Consider the following 15742-nt stretch of genomic DNA (forward strand, 5'->3'; position numbering starts at 1 on the left):
GAATGAGATCTGGAGGCCCACAGGGCAGCTAGATTTTTTTTTATTTGTTTTTATATGAGAAATAGGAGCACCTAGGCATGTTTGTTGTTAATCTGCAGCTTTCCTTGAGGCGTTGTTGACAATCTCTTGCAAATGGATAGTAGGCTAGGAATGCAAAACCTGTCACCTGTCCAGATATTCTTGCACTCCAGCTCCCATCAGCCCTGGTCAACAACCTATCACTGGTCAGGGAAGACCCGTACACCATAGGTCCATCTAGCTCAGTATTGTGTACAGTGAATGACAGCTGCTCTCCCAAGGTTTCAGCCAAAGGGATACACTCAGCTCTACCTGATGCTGAGGATTGAATCTGGTCACCTTCTGCATGCAAGCAGATGCTCTACCACTGAGCTGTGGCCCTCCAATATGAACAGCGCCAGCATGGAAAGCACATAGTTTAACTATGGAATTCTTTCCCGTGAGATGTAGAGAAGGCTTTCTTAGGGGTTTATATGGGCTCCTGGAGCAGATGAGATCCACCTCCAATGTCTTTTTAAAAATATAAATTTATTTATTTGGTTTTCAGATTAAAATTTTACAGTCACATATCCAACATACAACATAAAAACAAGATTCCAGAGAATTTTCTGGACTTCCCTCCTCCCCTTTGTGGGTTCTATTGTTAATCATTTCCTCCTGCATATTTTATAATAATCCAAACCTTTTACCTCTTCCATTGTATCCAAAATTCACAATTAAACTGCAAGTGATATTCCAATCCTACTAACGATTTTAACTGTTTACAATGGCTTTTAAGATAAATTATAAATTTTCCCCATTCCTTATTAAAATTTTGGTCTTCCTGATTCCTGATTCCCGGTCATTTTAGCCATTGCAGCATAATCCATCAACTTGATCTGCCATTCTTCTCTGGTAGGGACTTTATCTTCTTTCCATCTCTGGGCCAATAACATCTGCACAGCCATGGTCACATACATAAATCGTCTTTTCCCTTGGGATTTTGGCACCTAGAATCCCTAAAATTCTAATGTCACCTCCAATGCCAGAGGCATTATGTGTCTACATTCCAGTTGCTGGAAATCCTAGGTCAAGAGAATGTCACTGTGTTCATCTTCTGCTGTGAGCATCTCATAAGCATCTAGCTAGCTACTCAGTGTGAGAACAGGCTGCTAGACTAAATGGGCCTTCAACCTGATCCAGCAGGGTTCGTCTTCACCTTCTTCACTGTGTCTGTGAGAAGCAGGGGTTTTACTGCAGTGGGCTTCAACTTTTGGAACAGGTCTTCTTTTCTAAAAGAAGGTCCTCTCTTCTTTGTTTCTCTTCTTTGTTTCTGTAAAGGCTTCAAGACGTTCAGCAACCTTCAGCTGGTGTTTGATGGATTTGGTTGTAGTTTTAAGACTTTTATAACTGTGGAGGTGTTTCAAATAACTCATTATCTTACTGTGCCATGTAGGTCTGTGTAAATATTGCCTGCAGCCTTGATTATCTGCAAATAATTTTAAATATATTACTACAGTTTCTGCTTGTTTTGTCGTTGTCCTCCTCCTTTGCTCCCACCCCTGCTTCACAGCAGCCCGAAGAGGAGCAGTCGGCGGGTGATAGCACAAGTTCTAGTTTCTCTGCCGACGATACGCTGTCCCTAGAAAGGAACTCGTCCCTTGGGAGTGACATCTCCCTCCCTCAGGCGCTAGGCATCAGCAGGCCCAAGGATCGGTACAGCCTGGATGGCAGCTGCTTCAACATGGCAACAAGCGCCGAGGGCCAAGACGGCGAAGCTGGCGTCTCCGGAGAGCTGGACGAAGAGCTGGACAGCATCACGGAAGTGCCCCCTCCTGCCTCTGCCCTGAAGAGCTCCATGAGGCCGCTGTCTCCTTTCCGCCGGCATAGCTGGGGCCCTGGGAAGAATGGCAGCAACGAGGCCGAGATGAACCATCGAAGGTGAGTAAAGGATGTGGGCACCCAGTGACCCATAGCTGTGGCAACTTCAGCCTTGTGATCTTTATTTTTTGGGGGGTGGGAGAGGGCAGTAAGGCAGCCTTGCAAATAAGCTCGTAAAAGTTATTAGCCTGCAATTTTTGGGTGGTATGCAGTGAGGTTTTACTCAGAGTATATCCAGATAGGACTAGCTCAGGTCCATGGAATACCACCCAGTGGTCTTACTCTGAGTAGGACTTAGTTGAATACAACCCAATATTTATTATTACTCTTTTACTAACCAGCTAAGGGAACAGTAGCTGATATTTCCATGTGGAAGAATGGGAGCTCCTTTTTCTGCAGCCAGCATGAGAATCAATTTCTCAAAGCATTGTTAAAAATAGCCTTCTACCAAGCAAACTAGTGAAAGAGGCACAGGGGTGATCTGTTTCCCTGCTCCGGCCTGTGTAGCTGTTGTGCTGGATGTGGAGGGAAGATGCTTTACTTCCTCCGCAGCGAGCACAGAAACCAAGTGGGATAGTGAAGGAGGAATGGAAGGATCGGTCCCTCCCTTGTCAGCCTCCTCACCTTCTTGCCTGTCTAGTTCTTAAATACAAGGCTGCAGTAAGAAGAGTTTTAAGGTCAGCAAAAGCACCGCTGTCTTTTATTGCTTGAGTTCTAAGGGGGCAAATTCTGTGACAGTCAATCGCCATAAGTCCTTCTTTGTACCTGTGGGTTGGATTTTTACATTTTTTAAAAAACCCAACAGCATTATTTTGACCTTTGAGCATAAAATACAATTTTATGGGTTCCAGTGAGTAAATTCAGTTAGCTGACACCCAGTGTTCATCAGCTAGAAATTATCTATCCTTGAAGCTGTATTGAGACAAATCAGTAGCATGTCCACCTCTCATTTGTAGAAATACTGGCTGGATATTTTTGTTACTGACAAAACTGATTACGATACAACAACAAAAATGTTATTAGCATAAATACATACAGCATAGCAGAATATGGGGGCAAAAATTGGGGCCAGCTTTAGAAGCCAGACAAAATTACGCATGCCACAGACCAGGGCTTTTGTCAGTCATGTCTGGCTAAACTTTGGACGCACTCTGAATGATAGAACAAGCCTCTTTCCACAATCTGGAGGCATGTGTGGCTATCTCTTCCCTGCTGCACTGAGCTACGGAGAAGCTCGGAAATCAGAGAGACACTTTGCACTGCCTTCTGAACTTCTCCATTGGTGATGGTCACAGATTCTGCCCCCTTTTCTCCCAAGTGCTCAAGAAAATGAAAGTTGCACTCACCAACCATGAGGTGTCACGTGTATTTGTGCAGTCCCAGAGCAAAATTTTCTGTTTCAATTTGAGAGGTCAAAATACGCGTCCCACAAGTGCAAGCACGAGTCCTTGGTTTTGGAACGAGTGCGCTTGGGTCGCAGCAAGCCACAGAAAGGATTAAAGCAGCCTTGTGTCTTAAGTTTCACACAGGTGAGTGAATGGATTGGAGGGGGGGCATGTGGCTCTTGTATCCTAGCTACAGAGGAAGGAAAGCCCTTCTTGGCAACCCACATGGAAATGCAACAGGTTGCTAAGAGGAGCGGATTGCTTGATCCCTCCTCTGCTTGTCTGCTTGGTAGAAGTGTGTTGCTGGACTGCATCAGTTCAGTCCAGGGCACAGGGCTGGAAGTTTCATGGCATGAAGAGAAGCAATCAGATAGTTACTTCGCTCTTTGCCATAAAATCCAACCCCAGATGTTACTTTAGGTTTTACAGATTGAAGTGAAACTTTCTTTTTTCCCTGTTGTCTGTTACTATGGGGCAGCCGGAAACCTTTAATTTCAGGTTGTTTGTGTGTGTTAAGTAAAAACGGGATAGCTGAAGAAAATTGACAGAATACTAGAAAGCCAGATTGTGTACAATCAACGGTGTGATTATAACCTAGTAGGATTCTTAGGACAAAGTCATTCTTGTGACTCATATTATTGCCTCATTACGACTCACCCTCATGCACTGGGGGGGGGGGGAGTGGCTGATGAGCTTACAGGTGCAAAGCAGGTAACACTTCAGGCTTCAAGATTAAGGAAGGTAGGTAGTGTTGGCAGGTGGGGGGGGGTCATCTGACATTATAGCTGTGCATTTAAAGCAGGGGAGGTGTAATTTTTTTTCTAATCTGAGAACCATATTGCCTCACTGCAAACCCTCCATGGGCTGCACGCCAAAGCTAAATTTAAAAGTGAGTGCAGACTGAAGTTTGTGCATCTATTCTCCCTCCCAAATATATTATTATTATTATTATTATTATTATTATTATTATTATTATTAAATTGAAATCCATGCATATAATTCTGGGATGGCTTTGGGGGCCATTAAGATTGCTTGGGTCCACCCCGATTTAAATCGACAGACTGTCAGTAAATACAAGAAGCAGAATAAAGAACAAAATCTGCCCTAGATTGTGCTCCTTCTGGCTCATTCCTATGATCACGTGATGGTGAGAACACCCTCCATGCACATAGAAAAATAGGATGTCAGGTTAGTCTGAACCTTCAGCCTGACATCCTGCTTCTCCCATGTGTGTAGAACAGGATGGGAAACCTCTATCTGTCTGAGGGCCACATTCCCCTAGCGTCAGCCTTCTGGGGGCCACATGCCAGCCAGTGGGCAGGGCCAGAGGCTGAAACAGGAAAAGCAAGAAATGCAAATTGTTGCTAGTTTCTGTATCCCTCTCTTATCTTCCATTGAGACAAGCACTATCTGAGGTCAAGGATATTTTCCAACCTGCAAAAACAGAGGGCACAAAGCACAGCTAGTTTGGGGTTTAGTTAGGAAGGGGAGGGGAGGGGGCCTGGGAGAGTCCAAGGGCCAGACAGAGAGAGGCTTGAAGACCCCTGGGCCTCAGGCTCCCTATGCCTGGTGTAGATGTATCCAGGCGTACAACTCTCCTGCACCTTCGTTCACAAGTGGAACTGGTCCTGCAAAAGCTTCACCTTTTGAGTCTGTTGATTTAGACCCAAGGTGACTTTCTTACTGCTCTCTGGGTACGTTGCTGGAGCTTTATAAAACATGCCCTTATTTACATGTTGCCTTTCTCCACTTCTTGTTCCACATTCTTTTACCCAGTACTTCCCCGGCCAGTCCCAGTCTGGGGGAGTGCCCATTTGTTCATATTGCGCCTTTGTCATTGCTGACTGACCACTGTCCATGATTCATTTTCAGTTCAATGCGAGTGCTGGGGGATGGTGTAAGGAAGCCTCCCACCCATAGGAGAAGGTACAGCACCACACTCTGATGCTGACTAACCATGTTGTATTTGAATGGCTACTAACTTCTTGCTTTTATGCCAACATCTCTTCGTTTATCCCAACACAACTGGCCAGCTTGTTAGCAGCTTTGCCCCTCAAGTTTGAGACAGTGCAAAATGTTCCTGGACTGCTTTCCTTGGATGGCTGGATTTGCTGTTTGAGGCGGCAGGAACAGAGCGTAGTTTGATGGTTTGGGTTCTTTTTGTAAATGTGAAGGATCCTGCCCCCGCCCCATTGTATGTTCTTCATTATGTACCACGTGGGCTAATGAAATGGATTCATGTACACACAGTGTTTCTGAGGAGGAATAAGCCTTGTGCTTGCGTAACTCCACCCTCCCACCTCCTCTCCCCTATGTCTAGAGTCCAGGAATTGCAAATCATGGTTTGGAGCCCCTTTCTAGGTTTGATTTTGAGGGTGGGGTAGTGCAAGCTGTAATTTGGCTATTTGACTGTAACAGGAAACAATGGTTTGCCAAGCCAGGAAGTAACTAATTGACTGAATGTATGAGAGGAGGAGGGAGTGTGCAAACACAAGACTTGTTCCCACTCCTCCCAAGTGGTGGTTTAGAGGAGTGGAAACATTGGGTTGTCTCCCATGCTGCATGAGGGAACTTCCACTCGCAAAACAGGACTTCCACTCCGTCTCCTCCCCGCCCACGCCCCCATATCATCTCCAAAAGGTCCCCCAACTCTCCTGAACTAATTTGGATGCAATTTAGTGGAGGAGAGAGAGAAGGAAGCTCCATCGCATGTACAGAAGCTTCTTGCATGAGCAGAGCTCCAGTATTGGATAAAGCCCATTCCATGTAAACTGAGCTACTATCTGCACAACCTTTTGACTAGATGGCAGTACTCAAAATATAAACAGTTCAGTTAAATATAATTAATTGTTTGCAAAACTGTCCCAAGATTTTTCAGAATAGGCAGATGTGAAGGAAATGAAACAGATTTACAAAATATTCAGTACCCATGATCTGGCTGGTTTTCTTTTCTTTATCCCTTTCCTTTAAGAACAAAACAAAAACAGTCTAACTCCCTTGAAAGCTGGGGGCATATAAGTCTGTTCCTGCTCCCTGTTTTTTGTTACGTTCTGTGTTCAACGAATTTTTCCTCCACCCTCTAATTTAAATTTAAACACGCTGCTTGAGGCAGATTTGTAGATTTCCATACCAAAAAACCTCAGCAAGCCTAATCCTGCCAGAATTAATAGGGCATCCCATGCTTGAGTGGTGATTTTTGCAAAAACATGTTTCTATAAATTTGGCAGAAGGTGGCTTAGAAAATTGATCGTCTATTATTATTATTATTATTATTATTATTATTATTACGCCCACTGTTTAACATTTTGTTGAGCTTTAAATGCTGAAAGAGGAAGACTCCAGCGATGGTATACTGTGTAAGACCCATTAAAGAAAGAAAAGGGGAAATGTCAGCCTCAAAGCATTTAGTGCATGATTGCGTTAATAACGCATACAAAAGTTGCTTCAGGTGCCTTGTAAAAACTTAACCTTTTGATGAGACTTTCCCTGACCCATAAGATTGGACCCTGTTTTAGATGCCTGAATCTGTTTGAATGCTTTTATATGCTTTTATTTTTTTATTCTGCTTCATTGATTTTTAGGCTGTATTTTTGTTGTAATGGATATTTGTATATTGCACACAGTGTACACCACTTAGAGATTTTAAAACATTTGGGAGTTTAGGCATACTTTTAAATAAAGGTCTGTAGCCCAAACATATGGTAACTGAACTGTTTCAGTATTCAGGCACACACACCCTTCTTCCTGGTCCCCTACATAGGCTTTTTTGGCCCACAGTTCCATAGTTTTCATAGATTTTTTTTCTGCCTTTCTATTCTGTTCAGTGCCATATAAAACACAGTTCCTGCTATCCCTAATCCTGGGTGATGTTCTTCCTCAACCCTCCCTCTCATGTGAATGTTCCATTAATCACCTTCATGAATTATCCATCCATTCAGAACTCCACCTCCTCCATTCATTCTTTCCCAAGGTTCCACGATTCCCAATTACCCTGTCTTCTGGGTGCCTTATCTGTTAAACTCTCTTGTCTCCTAAACTCACTCCTACCCCTATTTCTCTCAGCCATATCCTTTCCATTGGGGCTGTCCCAGCCAAACTGGCTGTTCTCTTTCTCTCACTAACACCCCCCACTCCTGGTCAATATTCTGTGGACTGAAACTTCCCTAGGAGCTGCAGTGTTCGTGGGTTTTCTGTGACATCAGAGCAGCTCACCCAATAGCTAGTCTAGGTTTTAGTTAATTACATAGACATAACTTTCTCTGAGTCACAGTTGGCCAGGACTTAACCCACCCAAGTTCTAACTCTCTAAGGAGAGACCAGCTCCTTCACTACAGACCCTCTCACATGTTAAGATCAGAAGAAAGGGACTTCTTTGTGGCAGAGTATGTGTTGAACACATGTCCAGCCATTCACAAACTGGTCTATGCAAAGTTAACAGCGGGAAAAGCAGCTCTTGCTGACATCACTACTGCAAAGCTGAGGCATGCCTGCCAATCCACTACTCTCCCTCATTAACAAATGAGCATCAGGTGCTTTGGTTTAAAAGAGCTGTTTTCCTTTTAATGGATAGCAGGATTTGTTAGCACCTGCCTCTCTGACTGCCCTGTAATGGCTGCCTTCTTGCTCTCTCTTTTGCCTTTTGGTGTCCTCAGTTTGAGCTGGTGTCCCTCTGATGTCAAGTGCACCGCCATCGGTGCTGATTTGAATGGCAGAAGGTAGAGTATACATAAATGTTCTGCAGCAGTAAAGGGAGCTTGCAAACCCCGAGTTATCGGCTTTTGGTGTGGTGTTTGTAGCCTTGTGGTGTCACTGTGTGTCTGCTGACTTGAGTATTGTTCAGTCTCCATCTGGTTTGCTTCCTTTTGAAGCCCTTGAGCACGTGCTCAAAGTTTGGCAAGCCAGAATTTGTGGCGGCCCCTCCTCCATGCTAACTTGAAGAAGGGGTGTGTTGGTGTGTTTGGTACTGGAACTCAGGGCCATCAATTGAATCCGAGCATTGGAATATTCAGGACTGACAAAAGGAAGAACTTCTTCACACAGTGCATATTTAAAAATAGGGAATTCACTGCCACAAGATGTAGTGATGGCTACCCTCATGGATGGCTTAAAAAGAGGGCTAGACAAATTCAAGGAGGATAAGGCTGTCAGTGGCTGCTAGGAAATCACATCTAAAAAATTCTCAAAAAGTTTGACAAGCAGGTATATAGCATAGTCATAAAACCAACAAAATACCATTGCAAAATAGCTTTTCGAACTGGTCATCCTTTTCAGCATCTTTCGCCTTGGGAAAGTCGTTGCAGTGTGAAGTGCTCCTATTCAGGGTTTAGCTAGCCAATGAAGCCCTTTTCCAGTATATTCCATTCAGTTGTTGTCTCCGCTGCTAACAGTAGATCCCGTTAACTAACCAAGGAGATGAGATGAGATATGAGTGTGCTTGCAACCGAATCATTTAAAGCAGGGGTCGCCAATGTAGTGGTGTCTGCAGGGAACTGATATATATGCCTCCCCATCCCCGCCATATTGGTTTAGGGGGTGGGGGGAGTATGGTTGAACCATTTTGTGGTCCTGCTTTTATCTTCTTCTGCTCACTTAGATGTGGCAGTTGTTTGGTGTTACGCCATGCCTCAATGGCAGCCATTTTATGAGTGGTGCCCACAGCACTTCCTCAAAATTCCAAATGTGCCCACTAGCTCCAAAAAAGTTGGCGACCCCTGATTTCAAAACCTATTTTTGATTGGAAGCTTCCCCTCAGATATGCAGTGAGCTTGTATGTTGATCCACCGAGAATCTGCAGAAGCTTGAGATCTGTTTTTTCTCTCTTTAGTTACAGCTTAGAAGGCCTTGCTGGGGAGGGTGACGGTACTAAGAAGCCACCCTCCAGCCTCGAAACGGCAACTCTGAACACCAAAGATCTCCGGCAAAGCCCCCTGGCAAATGATGAGCGTGGTTCTCTAGTCTCACTCACCGAAGAGGAGCTGGAACTAGAGCAAGGGGCAATTAGAAGTCTTAACCGCCAGGTAAACAAGGTTCTTCTCCCCCTCTCCCCCCCATTAAGAGTTTAATTCCATCTGTATGATATCTACGGTGAGCTGAGTAGCCCATCCAGGCAACATTTGCACCATATATATGTAAAGCACTATGATACCACTTTAAACAGTAAAGGCTCCCCCCCCAAAGGCTTCTGGGAACTGTAGTTTGTTAAGGGCCCTGAGAGTTGTTAGGAGACTCCTATTCCCCTCCCAGAGCTACAGGAGTTGTTAATCACAGGGAACTCTGGGAATTGTACCTCTATGAGGGGAATATATGGGTTTCCTAACAACTCTCAGCGGCTCCCATGTATGGTCTGAGTGTGACCCAGTCAGATATCGGCAGAAGTGACATGAGTCAACGGAATGACTGTCGTGTCGTAGTGAGGACATAAGGGGGCCGTTTCCTGCCAGAAGGGAACTCCAGTTTCCTTGAATAGATCTGTAGCAGGTTGTTCCTCATTTGATCTGCCTGCCTCCCACTCTGTGACCCTGCTTTTATACAGCTTAAGAGAAGAGGGCAAATTATATTTCTTTCAGCCTTGCCCAACCTGCTGCCCTCCAGATGAACTACAGCTCCCAGCCAGTATGGCCAGTAGCCAGGGATGGTGGGAGCTGTATGCTCCGCATGTTTTGGGCTACCAGGTATGGGAAGGCTGCTATGGAGATGAAAAATGGGCAGTTTTGCGCGTTTAAACCCATTTCACAGGAGCACAGGAAGAAGCTGCCTTGCACAGAGTCAGACTGCCGGTCCATTTAGCTCACTCAGCATTGCCCACACTGGCTGGCAGTTGGCTCTCCAGAATTTCAGGCAGGAGCTTCTCATTACTATGTGGAGATACTGTGAATTGAACCTGGGAGTTTCTTCCTTTCAGATCACCTGGGGATATTTTCTGGGGTGGTGGTGAGGGACCCATGTACAGCATGTGGCTAGTCTTGACGGGCTTGCTTGTGCCACTTTGAGCTATTTACTCCGCATTCACCTTTCTGTGTTGCGCCTGCTTAGCATTTGTGGCATACTTAGTGTCTGAACCTGTGTGTAAGGTGGTCCTACAATGGGGAGTCCGCTTGGGTGCCTTTTTGGTTCCACGGTGTTGGTGGATGTTAGGTTTGCCAAGTGTTTCTTCTGTCCCCAAGTTCCAGAGGGCTGAATTGGTTTCACCCATGCCCAGGCAAAGGGCTCTTTAACTACTTCTTCCCTGGTTGTGAGCATTAACAGAGACTTGGACATAGCCCTCTGCTTATTATCGATCTCAGCTGCTTAACTCGCCAGCACAAAGCAGTCAGCAAATGGAGACTGGTCAGATGAGATGCACAGCTGCTCTGCTGAAGATGTTGTTGCTTGCTCATGCTGGTGAGGAAAGAGTTAAACAACCTTTTACTTGGTGGGTCTCAGCTTGCACAGGAGAAATCGACTCAGATGAATAATAGAGACCACGTGCTTGGGATTGGAGTCTGCTGCTTTGGAAGTCAGATGGGAATTTCCTCAGGGCTCCTGTGAGCTGTCTAGCTCAGTATTGTCAACCCTGACTAGAAGCAGCTCTCCAGGGCTTCAGATGGGATCATGCTAGGGATTGGACCTCCTGGCAACGGGTTTCCTGCCCCCTTTTGTGCAGTGGGGTTTTGTAGTTCAGCTTTGCTGTCTTGTTTTTTGCAGATACGCCAAAGATCTCAGCCCCGTGCCTTCAGCTTCACTGCAACTCCTGTTTCTCCCCCACTGACTAAGTCCATGTCATTGATGACCATTGGCCAAGCTGGACCAGACAGTGAGTACACGTGGCTCTTTGTCTTTCTTGCTGCATACAGCGTTTGGTGGTGACTGCACCTTGAGTGTACTAATAGCACCTTCCCCTTTTCCTGTGCCATGGCAGCTTGGATATAAATAACTGGAGCAGAACACAAACACACTGAGCTGCCTTTGGTCCATCACGGCCAGTACTGCCCACTTCCAATAAGCAGTGATTCTCTAAGGAGACACAGGGTGAGGCTTTCCCCAGCTTGGCTGCCAGAGAGTCTTTTTAACTGGAGTTGCCTGGAATTGAACCTAGGAATACAAAGCATGCAGCCTCCCACTGAGCTGTCAATCTTTTCTGGCAATCTTCAGATAAACAAAGTTGGGGTGGAGGTGGTTGCAGAGAACAAGGATGGACTTCATTCCTCCAGAAACACAGCACTGCTGCACCTTTCCACTCCCAACAGCGCTAGCTCACGTTGGAAGCAGCTGGTTCTTCGGTGGTCCTCAAAAAGCACAAATATGCTCCCTGTGACTAACATTCTCTCCCTTTTGAAAAATACCCACTCGGTGATTTTACATATCTCTGGAGTTTTGAGAGACGTGGAGAACAAGTAATCTCTACATCTGCTCCATTCTCCAGCGGATATGCGATGACACACCTGTTAGATGACTGTGCGCCTTGAGGGTGTTTTGTTGATGCCAGAGCTATGTCAGTAAGTGCTGGTTTGCACAGATCCACTGAGCATCTCATGAGCCTTGACACATGTGCAGTGACTGTGTTCTGCCTCTGAATTACTGGGAATATAGAGTGGCAAGAGCACTGTGGTACTCATGTCTTGCTTGCAGATTTCCTTAAAGCGTTTGGTTGGCCACTGTGAGAACAAGATGCTGGACTAAAGGGACCTTCATTCTGATCCAGCAGGACGTTTTTGTGTTCTTAAGGACCAGCACAACTCCCATGGGGAAAGGTGCCTTAAGTGATAGGGAACAGCCATATGCTAAGTCACACCTTTGCTCCACCTAGTCCAGAATTGCCTCTGAATACCAGTTTCTGGGAATTGTAAGCAGGGAGAGTGCTGTTGCTCTCACATCCTGCTTGTAGACTTCCCACAAACATCTGGGTGGCTACTGCAAGAAAACAGGATCCTGGACTATAGATGGGCCTTTGGCCTAATCCAGCAATGCTGTTCTTACGTGAGAATGAAGTCATTGCTATAATGCTTTATACCCATGCCTGAACCTTTTCTGCAGTGTGCTGATAATAGTGTTTGCGCTAGGTGGAGGAGTTCCATTCCGTATTGGTTTTGAGATTGCGGCATTTGCACAGCCAGCCCTAACAATAGGCTGAGTGAGGCGGCTGCCTCAGGCAGCTGATTTTGGCTTGCAAAAACCCCTTAAAAAATGGATCAAGGGTTAGTTATTGGCTATGTTTCTGCTCTATTTTTACTGCCAGGGAAAGGCACTTGTGAAATTTTCTGTCTCAGGTGCCTAAATAGTAATGGAATTATGTACCTTGAATTCAAGGAGGGCACAGTTTGCTGCTTTGCCTCAGACAGCAAAATGTGTTGGGCCAGCCCTGAGCATCTGATTGGATTTGCCCCGTATTCATTTTCATTCAGAAATCTGGATTTTGACTCATAGGTGACTTCTGCCATTGCCTTTAAAAAAAAGTCTTTCCCAGACGACAGCCACTCCCATCAATATCAGCTAGCACAGCCTTTGTTTGACCCTTTATTTTTAAGCAGAAGTGTCACCCTCCTGAAGCATTTTAGCAAAGAGGGTGCTCTTATAGGAGAGAGACCCTTTTGATTAGGGAGCTTCTTAAGGATGCTTCACAAGGAGGAAAGCCTTTTTAGAAAAACCATTCTCAAGACTTGTGACTAATAAAGATGTTGACTAGAGGTTGTTGTCCCTTAGCAATAGTAACCAAAGCACTAAGCTGTCCATCTATTAAAATAACCGCTTCATCTGCTTTGCCTTATTGCACCAATTTTCCTCCCCCTCCCAAAGCCTGTCATTTAAAAAATAAAGAAAAAGAAACAGGAAATAACCATTTGGTATCTTTTTCTTTCTCAGTTGCTAACCAAACACTAAAAGCAAAAAATAAAAAGAGGGGAGAAATTTCTTCTCAGAAAACAGGCTTGCCTGACAAATGAATGATTCCCCCTGCCTGTTCCATTAGAGGAAAACTTTCCATCCAACTTGGAAGGAGTGGCATTGCATCAGTCTGAGGCAAACTGTGGCTCGTTGTGCACATTCCTCCCTCCCTCCCTGCAGAATTTCCTTTTGCATATGCTACCAACTGGGACTTGGCAGGTATGGGGAAAGAACTCTCATAAAAATGTGGGGGTCAGCATTGCAGTTGACCATCTGGAGGATGCACAGTGGGCTCTTAAGAGCAACCAAGCATCGCATCTCTGACGGGAAGTAGATGGTTGTACACAAGTGTAACTGCTGTTGAAACTGCCTCCCTGTTCCTCTGCCTTAAGGAAATCCAGTAGGAATCTAGAAAGCTGAGCTCATCTAGCTTAGTATTTTGTCTGCAGCAGGAATGGGCAGACTGCAGGCTTGAGCGATCTGCTTTGCTTTTTCATCGAACCATCAGCCTGGATCCAAGTCCAAATAGTGACTTAGAAAAAGGAGCAGGCATAGAATTAAGGAAGAGGGCACCTCTAAGTGCAACTTAGCCCAGGAATTTGTCCCTTCCCCCAACTGAGCGCATAGCTCAGGGGTCTGCAACCCGCGGCTCTGGAGCCGCATGTGGCTCTTTTACACCTTTGCCGCGGCTCCGGGGCGGATACTAGCGAGGGGAGGAGGCGCATTGTGCACCCCGACACTCCCCACTGTGGCGGGCGCTGTACTGGCTGTGACGTCGCATGGGGGCGGTGCGTGCGTTAGTCACGCACCGTCCCGACGTCACCTGCCCGCCCGCCCGCCCGCTACATTGTAAGGGGCATGTACGCTGGTCACTGTTTTGAAGGGGAGTGAAGAACACACACACACACAAAAAGGTAACTTGTTAATTTAATGTTTATTTCTATGAGGAGGAGTAATTCTGAGGGGTCAAACAAAGAAATAATTTTTAAACAGTGACAAAAAAGTTATTTTTATAATGACGAGTTTTGTGGCTCCCAGTTTTTTTTTTTCTTCGGAAACGGGTCCAAGTGGCTCTTTTTGTCTTTAATGCAAAAATGCATTCTTGGGTTGCCTCCAAACCAGTTTTTGTTTCAGCAGCCTAATTAGTGGAGGGTGGTGAGCTATTGCTATTATTCAGCCACGGGAAACCCTTGCCCTTCCAGATGTTACTGAGCTACAACTCCCATTGCGTCTGGACATTGGCCATGTTTGCTAGGGCTGGTGGGAGTTGTAGGACCAAAGGTTCCCCACACCCGAACAATTGGGATTTGAAAATCCTTGGTGTTCTGTTGCAGATCACCCAGGTCTCTGCCAGGAGATCCTGACCTGCCTTCTTCCTATCTCTGGTTTGCAGTGACTGACAGTGATAATCTAGGATTTCATGTAGGGGCCATTCCCAGACACAGCTGGAGATGCCAGGGATTGAAGCAGGGGCCTTTTGCCTGCAGAGGACATGCTCTGCCACTGTGCTGTGCTCTCCTCATCCTACCCACTCCCCAAAAACGCCATCACTGCACGGCATGTCTTCCCATGCAGTGAGCCAGTGAATTGCAGCAGAGAAACATGCAGCGCAGTGGATGCTCTATAGTCCCAGCAATTTTTGGGGTAGGGATGGAGGAGGAGGAGTGGAGCTACCACTCTTGAGTGACAGCCAAATGCCTGCCCAAAGGTCTGGTTCCGGCCTTGGTTGAATTCAGATCTCAATTAGCACTAACGAGGCGTTTTCACCCGAGGGTTCCTGCATTCCCTCGGTACAAGTTGAGAGAAAGTGAAGCAGGCTTAAGTCTCTCTCTTTGTCTCTCTCACAGAATGTGGGATCTGTTGGCTTGATGCATTCCAGAGGGAAACCTCAGCCCCGTAGGAGCCTTGAGCTGTTGCACTTCCCTCCCGCCCCCCCAAAGGCTGCTGGCAAGCAGATGCTTGGCCGTTCTTCATCGTCAGCATTTTGTAGAAGTGGAGGTTTTAGAAGAGCTCTTCTGCCAGAATGTCCCAAAGGCTGCTCCTAACTCAGGGATAAAAAATATAAAAAATCAGCGGGGAAAATGCTGGGGGTGGGGGGTAGTTAAAGGCAGCCGGAAGCTTTTAAAGAATGAAACCCCCCCCAGTGAAGGAAGGACCAAGGGCATGCTGGTGATGGTGGGGAGTTCATTGAAACAAACCTGTTTCAGTTTTGAGTCTTGCTTGCCTTTCCTGCTGTAAGCTACAATTCCCAAAGACGTTTTGCTTGGATTGAGATTTTGTAGTGAATTGAGATTTTGTAGTGAATTTGGAGGTTCCTCCTGCAGGGAAATATCTGAGAAAGCCACAAGAGGGGCCCAATAGAAAAGGTGGCATTTCTCAGGGGAATTCCAAGAATAGCCAGAATACTCTGAAGAAGGCTACTGAACCCTTTTGATAGCTTAATACAGTAGGGTGTGTATTTACCTTTTGAAGTAATAGTGCCATTTGTGAACAACTGTACGGGTCAGCTAAGGGAAGAAAAGTTGTTAAAGCCCTCCGCCCCCGAGTGGTTCTATAGGGGTAGGACCAGTACTGAGGATTTAAGCCATCGCATAATAGCTCGACTTTGTTCTTTTTCCTGT

General features: G+C 45.8%; 1 protein-coding gene across 5 annotated transcripts in view; it reads left to right on the forward strand.

Annotated features, from left to right (window-relative positions):
• Positions 1-15742, forward strand: part of AKAP13 (A-kinase anchoring protein 13) — a 245430-nt gene that overhangs the window by 178694 nt on the left and 50994 nt on the right. For 2 of the 5 annotated variants that reach the window (XM_080980205.1, XM_080980209.1), the window contains exons 12-16: positions 1571-1938; positions 5136-5189; positions 7916-7978; positions 9088-9280; positions 10947-11055. In XM_080980205.1, coding sequence (XP_080836331.1) covers positions 1571-1938; positions 5136-5189; positions 7916-7978; positions 9088-9280; positions 10947-11055 — 787 coding nt within the window. The remainder of the gene's footprint in view (positions 1-1570; positions 1939-5135; positions 5190-7915; positions 7979-9087; positions 9281-10946; positions 11056-15742) is intronic. The other 3 variants (XM_080980206.1, XM_080980207.1, XM_080980208.1) reach the window with 3 other exon arrangements.

Source organism: Podarcis pityusensis (genome assembly GCF_964106645.2).
Source record: "Podarcis pityusensis genome assembly, chromosome: 14".
NCBI classification, from domain to species: Eukaryota; Metazoa; Chordata; class Lepidosauria; order Squamata; family Lacertidae; genus Podarcis; species Podarcis pityusensis.